At 45.9% G+C, this 16,432-nt stretch overlaps 1 protein-coding gene across 2 annotated transcripts in view; it reads right to left on the reverse strand.

Annotated features, from left to right (window-relative positions):
- Positions 1–2,003, reverse strand: part of SEL1L (SEL1L adaptor subunit of SYVN1 ubiquitin ligase) — a 235,417-nt gene extending 233,414 nt beyond the window's left edge. The window contains exon 1 of one of the 2 annotated variants that reach the window (XM_086937596.1): positions 1,706–2,003. In XM_086937596.1, coding sequence (XP_086793722.1) covers positions 1,706–1,787 — 82 coding nt within the window. In that variant the 5' untranslated portion in view covers positions 1,788–2,003. The remainder of the gene's footprint in view (positions 1–1,705) is intronic. The other variant, XM_086937595.1, reaches the window with a different exon arrangement.
- Positions 2,004–16,432: the final 14,429 nt, after the last annotated feature.

Raw genomic sequence — 16,432 nt, forward strand, 5'->3', positions numbered from 1 at the left:
TCATGTCGGATTTAAGGGGTGTAGAGTGTACATTCGAAAAAGTATGCAGTTTGAGGATGCAAGAATGTAGAAACAACATTATTTACTTGTGAAGATTGGGCTACATTAGGAAATTTTGATCTGCCCTAGAATCAGGTAAACCATCTGTCTGATGCTAGGCTACTGCTAGATCACCACTCCAGCCAGGTCAGTTGATCAGCTCAAGGGTTACCAGTGAAAAATAATGTCTGGATGCATATGTCGAGAAATATCAAGAGCTTTAAGCTGCACTCACAGGAAGCAGTCATTTCAAGATCATACAAATGTGGGGAAATACAAGGGAAATATGCATATATGGTGTATATACACATTTCCACACAATTGATGAATTCAAGAGAGTTGCAAGTTGAATGGTTGCACCAAATGAAATGTTGAATGATACGAAGTTTGAGCCGACACCATATATTGAAGAGTTTAACAATATGTTCTCAAACCACGCCAGGTATTTAAATGTTTACGTCTGTAGGCTTTGAGCCTGCATACACCTGTGTCTACAGCACCTTAATGCGTCTTCCTCTGAAACGATACTAATGTTGTTACGGCTATGGCGTTTAGTTAAAACAGGCCAGCACTACAATAAGTAATCCACGCCCATTATATATTCACTTGTTATATCTTATATCTAATGTTATGTGAATAGTGAACTGATGCTTGGCTGGCCTGGCATCTCGGAAACAGCACAACCTTCCTCAGCACTCCTACACAGTACCCATGAAGCACAGAACTATCTCACTACTCTCCCAAACTACTGCACCGTTTTAGCCGTCCACACGCATTGGCGTGCTTTTAAACCAGCAACTTATTTTTTCCATGTACTAATCTCACACAAAGCACTCCCTCAATATTCAACTGAGAGCACATCTTGCACTTAATAATATGCAGAAAACCTCCTACCCCCGCCACCCCTCCAAGAAATATCCTCCCTCACAGGGAACCCCATACTTAAACTCCTTGCTAGAATAACCACCTGTTGGAAATGTATTTGGATATTCCGGTTCTCCTCTATGCCTCGTGTACTTTCGTGAGTCAATCTGGAAAGAAGTTTTGTCCAGGTATAGTCTCAGACAGATACATCTAAATTCTTTACTGTAGACACGAATGTTTTTCTCCGCTTTAAGGAGGCAGGTAATCAAATTCGACTTACTCCTCGCTGACACCTTTTTCCTTCTTTCTCCCCCTCGAAAGAGAAGCATTAGGATTCAAACTCACTCTCACTCCTCTAAAGAGACAAATCTATAAGTATAACTGATTCAAGGTAAAATGAGAGGGTTCTATAAAGACGCCCAACACTGGGTTGGTGAAAGGGTGACTGTCATAAAACATAAGTGCTGTTATACCCGTCTTTCACTTTAGCCGGGTTCACGTCTATAAAAAAGGAAATAACCCTTTTAAGTTTTCTCCTTTCAATGAACCCATTAAAAAGTGACACTGCGAAAACGCACAGGAGACTGCGTCTACCATTTTCTGTTCCCAGATGGTAAGCATACTAGCACGCATATACCAACCCCACCTCACTCTGCAGCCGAATGGCACCTCAAGCAACAAAATACCATCTTACAACAACGCCTTTTCACTCTGTGTGCCCCTTACCCATCACTAGGAAAGAGCAGTGGCCTCATACTGATTTCCCGTTACGGCAGACTACCTACCCTTCACGGTCACTCACCGGCAGTAGCCCACTGGCAGCACAGAAGCGCCGTCAGGAAGACGCAGTATCCGAGCAGGCGTAGCCGCTCCCGACCCCTCATCCTCCGGGGCGGGGAACCCCCGCGCACACCAGTTCAGCCAAAGACGGCACTCAACCACCCCTGGTCAGCCTGCCACGCTACTCGAGCCCGGGGATCCACCACGGCCTACTGCAACTCGCCTGTCAACCTCCACTGGTTCCTGCTTCAACACATCTAGCCAACCGCAGCTCATAACTTCACTTCTGCACCCGCCCCTTAGCCAATCGAAAGCTTTCTGTCTAACACCTGGCCCAATCCGCCTGCCACCAGCACCATTGTGATGGGACAAGGCTTCCTACCAATGAAAGGAAAGCCGTAGACGGTCGTCTTCGTCATTGGAGAGCGGAGACAAGACATGTCTGTCTCACATTGGCTGCCCCCTGAGCTTATCTAGAAAGTGCAAATAGAAGCGAAAATGTTTAAACTTCATTACCCAGAAGGCATTTTATAAGACAAAGCAGAAAATCGTTTTTGGTGAAAGTAGTATATTGATAACGTTTGTTTGCTAGGCACAGCATTCTGCACATTGTGTAAAGAGAAGCAGTAGACGGCAGACTCGCTTCAAGAGACAGATTATTACGTCACATGCTTCACGACTCATGAGATATTTCATCTAATAAGAGGGCACCCAAGAGAAGCTGCATACAATATATGATTACATGAAGCATGCGTTCTGTGCCTAGAGGATAGGTTTGGGGGGGGGGCGGGGGGGGGGGGGGGGGGGAGAGAAGTTGTCACAACCAGTGGCTCGGCGTGGGCTCAGCATCGTGCGAATCTGGTAAAATCACTTAATCTCCTGTGCCTACAAAAAACAGAATGTGTGCTTTTGTAATGTAACTAGTTGTTATGAATTTTGCCACTTCCTAATTATATGTGTTTACTCTTAAAACCCTTCCTCCTCCAGCTGTGTAATGCAAGGTTCCAGATTCCTTTCTGGAGCTTTGGGGAAGGGGGGACCCAGGGAGAGCCAGGCGCGAGCTGGTCTTTCCCTGGGTGCGTTCGCGCGAGCAATCTGGCAAGAGCAGGTGGGGTTGATTAGGGGAGTCTATAAAGGGGCTGTTAGGCAGGCGGTTGGGAAGTGCGTAGCGGGAGGCAAGGGAAGGGAGGTTCTTTTTGCTAGCTTCGCTTATTTGTTGACCTGTCCGGTGGGCCATGGAAGAGGCGTCGGAAGTTAGAAGGGCTGTCCAGACTCTTTGTGCCGCCGGGCGCGAGGACCTTCTGCGGCCCGGCGTGCCGGCGGAGGCGTGGGTGGGGTTGGCCCGCCCCCCTCGCAAGGCTGCCGAGGGCGTGTCGCGGGCGGTGACTGCCTGCCTGTCACCCGGCCCGGAGGAGGAGGAGGACGGAGAGGCTGCCATGCCGGCGGTTTTGCCGCTGCCGGCTCCGGTTCCCGCAGCCTCGGACCCCCGCCTGTTGACCCGGGCGCCCACCAGCAGGTATGTTTGTTACCATTGGGGAATGCTGGCTTGCGTGGGGCGCCCGGGGGAGGCGGGGGCGCTCTGTGGGTCGGCAGGCCCAGCGCTTGGGTGGGCCCCCTCCTGGCAAGGCAAAGAAGCCTTCTGTGTGTCCTGGGGCTAAGCGGGGGAGGAGCCTCGATCCTCAGAGCATCCCCCGGGCTCATTTTCCTGCCCCTGTGCCCGGGGGTCACACCCCCCTGTGACTGTGTTGCCTGATGGAGCTTCGCCATATTTGTGGGTTAATGGGCAGTGTTACCTGCTGTCTCCTGCCCTCCCTGTGCTGGGTCAAGCCCACCCCCCTTTACCAGGTGTTGTGGCTCAGGGCTGCGCAGACTTTGGGGCCCCCCATGCTGAGTTGCCTGCGTTTTCCCCCTCGGGGGCCCCCTCGGCCACTGAATTTGTCCCCTTAGGTGATGTGTCCCCCCCTCCACCCCCCCTGGCCCCCAGGTCCACGGCTCCTGGTTATGTTGGCCTTCCTTCTGCTCCACAGCAGTCACAGGCTTCTGGTGGGTTGGGTTTGGACCTTAGGGGGGCGCCCTCTGCTTCCAGCCAGGTGCTGTTCCCGGCTTCGCGTGAGATGCCCGGTGTTTCCCAAGGTGGTTTGGCGGACGGGTCAGAGGGTGGCTCTGGGTTTGCGACTGTTGCTGGTTCTTCGGTGGGTGTTTCTCTTGGCTCTGTGGGGGGTGGCATTCTTGCTGGTTCTTCATGGTCTGGCTTGAGCGGCCGCAGTTTTCATGTTGCAACTACAGCTGGGCGGCTGTTGGCTGGTTCTACGGGCTTGGGAACTGTCCCTGCGGCTGTTTCCAGTGGTGGGATCACGGGAGAGTTATCTGGAGCGAATCTCTCTTCTGCAGCTTTGCGCGCGCGGCGCTTTAATGACATTGATTGGCAGTTTTATGATGGGGGAATTGGCGATGGGGCTCTGCCAAGTGGCAGTGCACAAGTTTCATTTTCTGGAGATGTTTTACATTTGGATCTACAAGATGATGATTTGGAAGAAGGGGAATTAAGGGATAAGGATGTTGGGCTTTTGGCAGCACGGGCCCAACGGGGTGGGCTGGGGCAACTCCCTGTTTCTCGTATCTTGCAGGAGTCATGTGCGGACAACGCAGCGGTACGTGAGGCAGCGAGGAGTGGACCATCTCAAGGGGATCATGTTGATTTTCAGCAGAAGTCGGCCCAGTTGCCAAGAGGTAAGGATGGATGGTGGGCTGTTTGGAAACCAGGGGAGAGTCTCCCGGCTAAGCGTACCAGGTCAATTGGTACGGGTGATGGGGTTATTGGTGAGCGAGTCGCTCTGGAACTGCGGCTTGAGCGGCCGGTGAGTTTGAATGTTTCAAATGTGCAAACTACAGGGGAAGTTTCTACAATTGGGGCTGTGGTGGCTGCTACAAAGCCTGTTACGGAGGATAGTATCCTGCCTAAAAGATTGCCTTATTCTGGGGTGGGGATGCCTTTGGGGTCTCATTTGTCTGAGAAAACTAAAACTTGCATATGGAGTGGTGAATTTGTGGATGTGTTTCGGCTTCTCCATAGAGATGTCCAAGCTAAGGAAGGGTCGAAGGAGGAGGAATTGGAGTTGGCTCGGAGGCCTCGAGTCCCGAAGTCTATTGAGAACTGGACATCGGCCTTGTTAATTTATGCCAGTGTTTATTGCCAGCGTCATCCGAGTAAGGCGGTCGACATGTTTAAATATGCTGATGTCATACGTAAAGCTCATATTTATTTTGGAGGCTTTGCCTGGCTGTCGTACGACGAGGAGTTCCGAGCCCGTATGAGTGCTTTCCCTGAGCGTTCCTGGGGTGAGGTTGATGCGGAATTGTGGCTCCAGTGGATGGCGTCTGCTCACCCGCCTGCTACGACCCACACGGCTAGCGGCCAGCCGGTGCATTATCGGCCCTTTCCATTTCGCCCCGCTCTTTCCGGGGCGGGGGTTTGGGGCAGAGGCCAGTCCTCCTCATCTGGCGCGTGCTGGCATTTTAACAGGGGTTCGTGTAACCGGCCAGCATGCAGGTATAAGCATGAGTGTGCGCAGTGTGGGGGGCGACATGCTCTCACCCAGTGTTTTCCCGGACAGCGTTTTGGAGACCAAGGGAGGGGTTCCGGGGGCAGGGGACAACCTTCGCACTTTGTATCTAAGGGCTCCTACTCCTATTAAACTGGACGTCCTTGATTTGTGGTTGGTGGACTATCCTGATTTTGAGGCTGCTAAGACTTTGTCCTGGGCTTTCAGAGTTGGTTTCAGGATTGGGTACCAGGGCCCCCGGTTGGGTAGGTGGTCTGACAATCTAAAGTCTGCGAAGGAGTGCCCCCAGTTTGTGCAGAAGAAGTTGGATGCTGAGCTTGCAGCGGGCAGGATTACTGGTCCTTTTCTTAGCTGTCCTAGCCCTGATTTGATAGTCTCTCCGCTGGGTGTGGTACCAAAAAAGGCGGCTGGGGAGTTTCGCCTCATTCATCATCTGTCTTGGCCTGAGGGTGCCTCCATCAATAACTTCATTGACCCGGCTGATTCTACAGTGACATATGCTTCCGTGGGCGATGCCTTGCGGCTTGTTCGTACAGCGGGTACTGGTGCCTTGCTGGCGAAGAGCGACATTCAGTCGGCTTTTCGGCTTCTGCCCATTCATCCTTGGGATTTTAGTCTCTTGGGTATGCACTTTGGGGGCCGTTTCTATGTGGATAAGGTATTGCCAATGGGCTGCTCGGTGTCCTGTGCCCTATTCGAAATCTTCAGTACGTTTCTGCAGTGGCGTTTCACTTTCGTCAGCGGCCACGCCATGGTCTGTCATTACCTTGATGACTTTCATTTCATTGGTGAGGGTCAGTCTGGGCAGTGTCAGGCAGCTTTGGAGTTCTTCCAGGATATGTCCAAGGAGCTGGATGTCCCTTTGGCGCCGGATAAGACCGAGGGTCCGTGTACGTCTCTGACTTTTCTGGGGATTGAAATCGATACCCTGGCTATGATGGCACGCTTGCATGCTGATAAAGTGCGGGAGATGTCTGATTTCATCAGGTTGGTTTTGGGCGAACGCAAATTGGAACTGCGGAAGGTTCAGAAGCTTTTGGGGTATCTGAATTTTGCGTGTCGGGTTGTTCGGGCGGGTAGGACGTTTTGTAGATGTCTGGGCCTCTCGATGTCTGGCGCCAGCCTTCCTCATCATCGGGTGCATATTACAACAGCTGTCCGTGCTGATTTGGGTATCTGGTTGCGTTTCCTGCAAGATTTCAACGGCGTGTCCTTGTTTTTTGCGGATGAGGACATTGTCTGGCAGGTGCAGCTTTTCACGGATGCATCTGGAGCTAATGGCTTCGGCATCTTTTGGGAAGGACGTTGGTGCGCGGCTGGCTGGCCAGTGCATTGGCGGGAACAGGGTCGCAGCATTGCGGTTTTGGAGCTCTTCCCGTTGTTGGTCGCTTTGTACATCTGGGGGGAGGAGTTTCAGAATCGTTCTGTATTGTTCCACGTGGACAATATGGCAGTGGTTGACCTCGTTAACAAGCAGAGGGCCCGAGATTTGCGTGTATTGAAGCTCTTGCTCGCTTTCATGTTGCGGTGTTTGCACCTGAATATTGTCTTTAAAGCTCGGCATGTTCCAGGAGCCACTAATTGCATCGCTGATTCTTTATCTCGCTTTCAGTGGTCAGAATTCCGCAGATTGGCTCCCGGGGCGCACCTAGAACCGACGGCGATCCCACAGTACGTATGGGCATTGGGGGATTGAGGGTCCAACAGTTGGTCGAGAATTCAGTGGCTGCCTCCACCCGTCGGAGTTATTTGAAGGCCTGGCATGAGTTTTTGCAGTTTGGTGAGGAGATGGCGGGTCCGGCACGGGCTGTGTTATCTGATGAACAATTCTTGTTGCAGTTTGTTTTGCATTTGGCGGATAAAGGCCTCTCTCACACGACCATTTCGGGCAAGTTGGCTGGGGTATCTTTTTACGGTCAGCTTTGGTGGGGGAGGGATCCTGTTGGGGGGGTGTTGGTTCAGAAAGTTTTAAAAGGTTTGGTTAGGCTTCAGGCAGGTGCTCAGAGGCTACGGCAGCCGGTGACCTTTGATTTGCTTCAGCTGCTTTTATCACAGTTGGGAGTGTGCTGTTATGATGCCTTTGAGTGCCAGAAATTTCGTTTGTGTTTTGTGTGGTTATTCTTTGGGGCGTTTCGGGCCTCTGAACTGCTGGGTTTAAGGGATAGGGTGGGTATGACCAGCAGTGAGGTGGTGGTGGAGCATGACAGGGTGCGTCTGTGGTTGCGTATGTCCAAGACTGATCAGATGGGGAGGGGTAAGTGGGTGTTTTTGGGGAGGAGCGGTGTGCCTTCTTGCTGCCCTGTAGGGGAATGGGAGGTTTTTGTGTCTTCCCCTCACTTTGCTCCGGGGGCAATTTTTTGTCATGCTGATGGCAGCCCCATTCTTGTTTCTCAGTTGTTGGCTGTCCTTCGTAAGGTTTTGTTGGGTCTGGGGCGGGATCCTGCTAAATTCGGTACCCATTCATTCAGGATTGGGGCGGCGACAGAGGCCGCCAGGTTGGGGTGGGATTGGTCCCAAATTCATCGCATTGGGCATTGGCGCTCGAGATGTTGTGAGTAGTATGTGCGAAAGTAGATCGCCTTTGCTTTGCCTAACATTTCTTTTTCTCCTAGGTCCTTGGCACTCGGTCGCTGGAGCAAAAGGGAGGGTGTGGATTCTTGGTCACTCTTTTGTTAAAAGGGCTGCTGTAGCCGCTGCACGTCAGCTTTTTGGTAGATCTCTTGGTTTAAGCAGTCTGACACATGAAGTTTCCTGGCATGGCACAGGGGGCATGCGTTGGGGCGGCCTCTTTCCCGCCTTGGCTGCTCTGGTTTCAGGGAGTTGGGGGGGGCACCGGATCAACTGGTGTTGCACCTTGGGGAAAACGACTTAGTTTCTCTATCAGGTTTGACTTTGCTCAAGTTAATGAAACAGGACCTCGACATCATCAAGACCACCTGGGTGAGCACCATGGTGATATGGACGGAGTTTGTGCCTCGGCTGAAATGGAATGGGGCGAGGAGTTATTCTGCCATGGAGAAAGCCAGACGCAAAGTGAATCGAGCTATGAGACTTTTTTGTAACCATTTATGTATATACAGTTTGGCTCATCATCATTTGAAAGTTTCAGAGACGCATTTGTTCTGTGAGGATGGTGTCCACCTGTCCCAATTGGGCCTTTCATTTTACCTTTTAGAGATACGGGATTTGATAGCTAAAGTACTTCAGGTGCAGTTGTGGTGTGCTCCTTCCCTTCCTCCTTCTTTTTGAGTGGGGCAGGAAAACGCTAAAGGTTTTCCTGGGTGGCGGTTTTTGCTAGTTGGGTGGGCAGCCTGGAGCGGGTTGGCCATCCTGAAGGGTAGCTCATTGGGTAATCCAGGGGGTATTCGTCAAGAGTTAGTTTCGGGTTCAGTTATGTAGGGATGTTTAGGCATGCTGTGAAGATTTGAATTTTATGAAATAAATAAATAATTATTGTGTTCAGAATGTGTATTATGCACCTATCTTAAAATAAAGTGGCCTTTCTTGCTCCAAGAAGAAGTGTGGACAGTGATTTCTTGCGCAATGAGTTGTGCCGTAATTGAAAGTCCTTGGAACCAGGTGTATAAAATAGGTTGGATTTATTAAAGCTTACTTCCAGGTTCCCTGCTGGTGTTTCAACAATAAGCTTCTAACTTAAAAAGTAAAGCATTCACTTTACAATCTTAGTAATGATTGTTAGCATGTCTTGCCTTCCATTGTTTATGTTCTGTGCCTCGTGTCTAGAGTTTGCATCCTCCGAGGTTTGATCGGCTGCTGTCAGTTGCAGATCGAACCACCGAGAGTGCGCTACCCCTTGCCGTGGCTGAAGTTTCATTAGAATAAATCTACTTTCTACTAAAAATGAGTCTACTCTTCTAATTTAACCTACTTACTACATATTGGCAATGACTGGGGAACTTTTTCAGCCACCCTTTTCATCATGTTTGAAGAGCTCCACGCATCCTTCGTGCCACTTACAGCTCCGGGGCGACCAGAAGTTGACCTTTCGTGCGGGGGGGGGGTCTGGATTCTGTGGCAGACAACATATGGAGGCTAGTAAGAACTTTTTCAATACATTTTCTGCCTTTCTTCTGGATTTGGCATGGGCAAGCGTTGGCTTCACGCCCAGGACTCTCGCGCTGTGCCGAGGATTCAAAGTTTTTTTCTAAATGGGGAGTTAGGTCCTGGGACAAGCAGTTGGTTGGAGCATTATTAAATGCTTATACACAGCATTACCATCTGCACATTTCTTTTGTGTCTCAAGTTTGAGCACTACAAACCAATATCATTGAGTTTGTAAGGTACACTTTATTCATACCTGTTTTATTTCATTATTTTTTCATTATTTTCGTTTTTTTTCAAATTCTAAGAAAAACACTGTACATATTTACACACAAATATACAATACGAATCAACATATATATTCAAAAAATTCAACAATACATAGAGACAATTTCATCAACAGACATCAATTTCTGAGAAGTGTTCTGTAGTAACACCAAGTAACAAAGCTACGTCACATTACACTAAATATTTCATCCTTTACAAACTAATGTAGGAAAAAAGCAAGAAGTTCTCAAAGCAAAATGATTCTGAAAGACCACACATCAATTAATTAGTCTACTGGACTTCCAACTCAATCGCTTCTAAGTGTGCCAACGCGTTTCAAACCCTATAACATCAATTTTCGGGTTCTCATCAGGGCTCTGTTTTTTCTGTCTGTTTTTCAGCTATTGGCGGTCCACAGGGTCGCTTATTTTCTAAAAAAGAGAGAGGGGGTCCTTCTACTCTGTTACCTGCCTCTGGTGTCCGTCGCACATGCAGGCTTCTTTATAAATGTGCACTTATAAAGAAGCCCGCATGTGCGACGGACACCAGAGGCAGGTAACAGAGTAGAAGGACCCCCTCTCTCTTTTTTAGAAAATAAGCGACCCTGTGAACCGCCACTAGCTGAAAAACAGACAGAAAAAACAGAGCCCTGATGAGAACCCGAAAATTGATGTTATAGGGTTTGAAACGCGTTGGCACACTTAGAAGCGATTGACTTGGAAGTCCAGTAGACTAATTAATTGATGTGTGGTCTTTCAGAATCATTTTGCTTTGAGAACTTCTTGCTTTTTTCCTACATTAGTTTGTAAAGGATGAAATATTTAGTGTAATGTGACGTAGCTTTGTTACTTGGTGTTACTACAGATCACTTCTCAGAAATTGATGTCTGTTGATGAAATTGTCTCTATGTATTGTTGAATTTTTTGAATATATATGTTGATTCGTATTATATATTTGTGTGTAAATATGTACAGTGTTTTTCTTAGAATTTGAAAAAAACGAAAATAATGAAAAAATAATTAAAGAAAACAGGTATGAATAAAGTGTACCTTACAAACTCAATGGATATCGGTTTGTAGTGCTCAAACTTGAGACACAAAAGAAATGTGCAGATGGTAATGTTGTGTATAAGCGAGGATTCAAAGAAGGGCACACGCGCAGTCTCAGCGCACATCAGAACAAAGGATCTGAGGTTCTACGTGCTCACGCTGCATGTGGACATTCGGCGGCCATCTTCGCTTGGGCAACTCTATTAAGCTGACGGAAGTTCACGATCAGCTGCTCGCGCATTACGGTGATGCGCACACCTTGAACACTGAATGTTTTCAATGGTTTGCATTTTAAACGGTGATGCGCACACCTTCAAATAAGGATTAAGCCTTCATTTATCTACAATTATTGGCGCATCAAATGGTGTTTCACAGTTCTGTTGCTGCATCTGCTTGTGCATTCAAGTGATACTTTCTTCTTCTTTACATTTACGCATTACTGGCTTGCAGCGTATTCGGTGATACGCACACCACTGTCTTTCACAACGTGCTCATTTGCATAAATAAGGAGCTATTTATTTATTTACTTAGCTAAGGCAACAGCTCAACAAGTCACGCACCCTCCCCCTTTTCTAGGAAAACCGGGTAAACCGTGTGTACACTGGATAGAGTGGTTTGGCTTATTTGAAAATAATTTGGTGGATATCAACGCCACTGAGTACTCCCCTGCCCGCAAATTTGCTCTTCTTTTTGGCAGTTTGGGTCAAGCACCACAACGCATTTTTAAAAGTTTACCTCCTATTCCTCCTCCAACTAGTGAATCTAGCGACAGACACTGGAACATTCATTTAGAGGTGATAGCAAGGCTTAAAAAGCAGTTTTCGGAACCGCCTAATATAATGTTAGAAAGACATACATTTTACAAACGCAAGCAAAGTGAGGAAGAAAGTGTGGAGGAATACATATCAGCTTTAAGGGTCTTAGCTACTACTTGTGAATTTGGACCTTTATTGGACGGTATCATCAGAAACTAGTGTGTTTTCAATTGCACATCGCACAAAATAAAGGAAAGGATTCTGAGCTGCAAAAATCCTTCTCTCTCTGAAGTGATAGGCTTGGCTTTAAGCATTGAAAGGTCTGTCATCTCCACAAAGGTCATGCAAACCAACTCTGCTACTTAAGTTAATCTGGTTTCAGAACAATAGGAAGACCAAGAGGATGGTTTACTTGCAGTGGCGGTGAAGGATAGACAGCCAAAATGTACACAGAGCAAAGGTCAACTATTTTGCTACAGATGTGGTTCGAAATTCCATATTGGTAATTTTCGAGGCTGCCCTGCGTTAGTTAAACGCTGTTCTATTTGTAAAAAGATAGGTCATTTTCAAAAACTTTGCAGAAGTCAAAGAATGCCTGTTCAAGTGGGAAGTTTGGACATTGAGATGGAGAGTTGTTCAGAGTCCCTGGATAATTCGCTTTTGACAGTGGATTATAAAGATGATCTTTTAGGAATTAAAGGTATTGTATGTGATGCTTTAATCGATGGTTTGGACACAAGAGTCATGGCTGTTTCAGGATCTCAGATAACAGTTCTCTGTGACTCTTATTTTTTTGAGAACTGGGGTCAAAACATTACTCTGTCCAATTCTGATGTGAACCTGAAGGCCTTCGGAGAAAAGTATATAGACATGTTGGGATTTTTTATGTCTAATGTAGAAATTTTAGGCCAAAAAACTCTAACTAAAGTGTATGTAGCTATTTAGGGAAAGAACATTTTGGGCTGGAAAGATCTTGCCCGATTCGGCCTGTATTTAGTTCCAGGTGAAGTTAATCCAGTAGGAGTTAAGGAACCTTCAGTTCGCAGTGTGGATGATTCTGACATGGATCTAAAGAGTTTGTTGTCTGAATTTAAACCAGTGTTCAATGACCAGATTGGTTGCGTGAAAGGATTCAAACACAAAATTAGGTTGTTACCTAATGGTCCATAATGTCAGACCAGTCCCCTTGAGTGCCAGAGAAGAGTTAAGTTCCATGTTAGATGGTTTGTGTTCTCAGGGTGTCATTCAACCCAGTGAATCTTCACAGTGGGTAGCCTCCATCATTGTCACCTGCAAAAAGACAGGTGAGATTAGGCTTTGTTCGGATTTGAGGGGCCTGAATAAGAACTTCATAATCGACTGCCACCCTCTTCCCAAAATTCGTGAGCTTCTCGAAAACTTGGGGGGAGCTAAATGGTTTTCGCTAATTGACCTAAAATCCACATACTATCAGATCCCATTAGCCAGGGAGTCACAGGAACTGGCAATGTTTGTTACACCTTTCGGTGTGTATAGGTTCCTGAGACTTCCCTTCGGCCTAGCATCTGCAGCTAGTGTCTTTCAGCATTTAATGGACATAGGGCCAGATGTAGGTAAATCAGAAATACCGATTTCTTAATAGCGAATTTTACCGATCCGCTAATAAGAAATCTGTATTTCCTATGTAGGTAAGGATTCGGTAAAAAATACTGATTCCTTAATATTCCTTATTACCAAATCGGTAATTGAGATTCAGTAATAAGGAATACTTACCTATTCATTTCATTTATAATCTTTATTTCGGCACAATTTGAGCCATAAAAGATGCAAAAAAAAATACATGGTACATATTATAAATATAATACATGCTTCATTTTATATATAGAGGAGTAAATGATTTTACAGATGATATTGTTCTGGCTAAGAATTCCTTATTAAAATCTTTAATTTAGATTAAAAAGGCATTTTGTATTTAAAATATACTATCACCATTTCTAAAAATACTATTTATTAAAAAAGAAAATCATAAGTATACCCAACTAATAATGAGATCAGAGTACAGCACATTGGTTTCAATTTCATCTTACAGATTTAGTCCCTTCTTATTGCGTAAAAAACGTATTGCAAATAAAAATCTGCTAACACCAAATACGATCACTTGTCTGGTATCCAACTTAATAATCCTCAGGGCTTCTTTACATGATCGCACTCCTAGAATATTGCACAGTGGCTTTATCCATTCATTTCTATGGGCTTGGAGGCCCATAGGAATGAACGTGAAGGCATTCAGTATTATTGATTCAGTATCACCTAATCGGTAATGCCGGGAGGTATTTCAAGGGTGCCCAAAGGACACAATGATGCATCCCTGAAATGTGCATGTGTGCAGAATGTGGTGCACATACATGCCCTAAGGGCATGGATGTGTTCCACATGGCACTTTCCAAAAAGCAAAAAAGTTTTTTTTTTAAGGGAAATCAGTAATTACCACCAACTTGAAGTTGGTGGTAATTACCGATTTCTTAAGGCTCAAAAGCACTCTTTAATGTGCTTCCTACATTGAATTTAAGGAATTGGTATTACCGATTCCTTAAGTGCAAGAGCAATAAGGTATCGGTATTAAGGAATCGGTATTTACCAATTCCTTATATACCGATTCCTTACCTCCATTAGGAATGGTTAAATACCAGTCGGTAATGCTGAAATTTACCGAATTTCGGTGGTACCGCCCGGTATTTAGCCACCTACATCTGACCCATAGCTTTTAAAGGCATGGAAGGAGTACAGGCATATTTAGATGACATATTAATTTTCTCTCTCTACGACATCGGACCAGACTGCCTCAACTCACGACTGTCCTTCTACACCCCCCCCCGCCAACTACGTTCTTCCAGCCAAGCCTTCGCCACTGTACCTCGCATCAACAAGTCCACCATGGGAGGCAGATCCTTTTCTTATCTGGCTGCTAAAACATGGAACTCACTCCCCGCTTACCTTCGCCTCACCCAGAACCACCTAGCGTTCAAAAAGCAGCTTAAAACGTGGATATTTGACAAATAATCCTCCTCCCCTTCCTAAGCGCCTTGAAACCCTCTGGGTATGTAGTGCGCTATACAAATTTTGTGACTTGACTTGACTTGACTAAAGATTCAAAAGAGCATTTTGATTTATTGAAAAAGGTGTTGGCAGCTCTTGGTGAACATGGCATGACAGTAAGAGCTGATAAATGTAAGTTTGGGGTGAATGAACTGGATTACTTGGGTCATACAGTTTCTGGCGAAGGTATCAAACCAACATTTTTCGTCATCAGGGCTCCTAAACAGGCGAAACCTCCCTGTAATAAGGATACACTGCGCTCCTTCCTGGAACTTGCAGAGTATTATGAGAGATTTGTTGGTAATTATGCACAAATTGTTGAGCCTCTTCATGTGTTACTCAAGAAGGGTAAAAAATGTGTATAGTCTCAAGAACTGGATGGTGTATTTGCTAAAGTGAAAGAGTTAATTATTTATGCTCAAGCATGGCATGCTTTTGGAGATAATTGTCCATCTATTATCGCAGTTGATGCAAGCATGAATGGTCTGGGGGCGGTCCTCAGTCAAAGAGTGAATGGCAAGGAACTGACTGACCATCGAGCGCAAAGCTTTGGCTTGTGTCTAGTTGGTTCAGAAATTTAAAATATATATTTGGGTCGAAAATGTTACATTTACAGACCACAATCCGCTCACCTTTGTTTTCAGCAATGTCTCCAGTAATACCATGTCCGCCAGGTTGACACGTTTAATTTCTAAATTGCAAGAGTATAGTTTTGACATTAAGCACATTCAAGGGGGCAAACATTTTCATGCCGATTATTTATCAAGGATGTTGATGGAAAAGGATAATGAGGAGGATGTAGATGATGATGAAGTGGAGTGTTGCAGTGCTGGATGCAATTGAAAATTGCAGTTCAGGTATTTCTGAGTTAGAATAGAAGATTGCCTGTTCCAATGACGCTATTCTATCCAAAGTTATGGAATATTCTTCCAGTAAATGGCCCGAAGCAAGAAATGTATCTGGTGAATTGGGAAATCTTTCATTAGTAGCAGATGAGCTTTCGGTTAAGGATGGTTTGGTGCTTTGTGGAAATAAATTTGTCCCTCCAGGTAGCTTGAGAGCGGCTATAAGTAGGATTGCACATGAGGGGCATTTTGGGGTGTCTAAAACTTGCATGAAAATTAAGCAGCAATACTGGTGGCTGACTTTAGACACCCAAGTGAGAAGTATGGTGAATGGTGGTGCAGAATGTTTACTTTCGGACAAACACTGGAAAGTCTCTAAGCTACCTTTACATCAAACCGAATTTCCTGAGAAGCCATGGAAAAAAGTCGGGTTGGATTTTTCAGGGCCTTACAATGTTCTAGCAGAAGAATCGAGGTATTTAGTTTTAGCTGTGGATTATCATTCAAAATGGATGTATTATGAATTTGTGGATTCTCCCAGCACAGATAATACGATTTGTTTTTTTTTAAAAAAAGTGTTTTTGCTGGAAGAAGCTCTTAGGTCTTTTGTAATGGACAATGGAACTCACTTTGTGTCAGACAAGATGTGTACATTTTTGAAAAGTCATGACATCATGCATTTGAAGGTGGCCATGTATTCCCCAGCTTCCAACGGGTTGGTGGAAAGGGTCAATAGGGTTCTTAAAGAAGGGATTCAGAAAGCTCTGGCCTCTGGTCATGATGTAGGAGCATTTTTGTAGGTAAAGGTGTGGAATTATAACACTTCACCATACTATACCACCACCAGCGTCACTCCCTTTGAACTTCTGAGAGGTAGAAAAGTCAACACTACTTGTTGCCGTCTTGGCTGGAAAGTAGGAAAATTGTCTGTGTTGATCCTGGTTATAAGAGTGTGGCAAAGGTGGTGAGGGAGAAACAGTGGAAGGTGAAAGTAAAGTTTGATAGGAGAAGTTCCTCTTGTGATTTGGAAATTGCAGTGGGCGATTGGGTTTTGTTAAAAAAACCATTTAAAGTTAAAGAAGGAGAATCGGTATATTCGAATCCTGTTTTGGTCTGTAAAGTTAGTAAAGGTG

Source organism: Lissotriton vulgaris, chromosome 9, assembly GCF_964263255.1.
Source record: "Lissotriton vulgaris chromosome 9, aLisVul1.2, whole genome shotgun sequence".
Lineage (NCBI taxonomy): Eukaryota > Metazoa > Chordata > Amphibia > Caudata > Salamandridae > Lissotriton > Lissotriton vulgaris.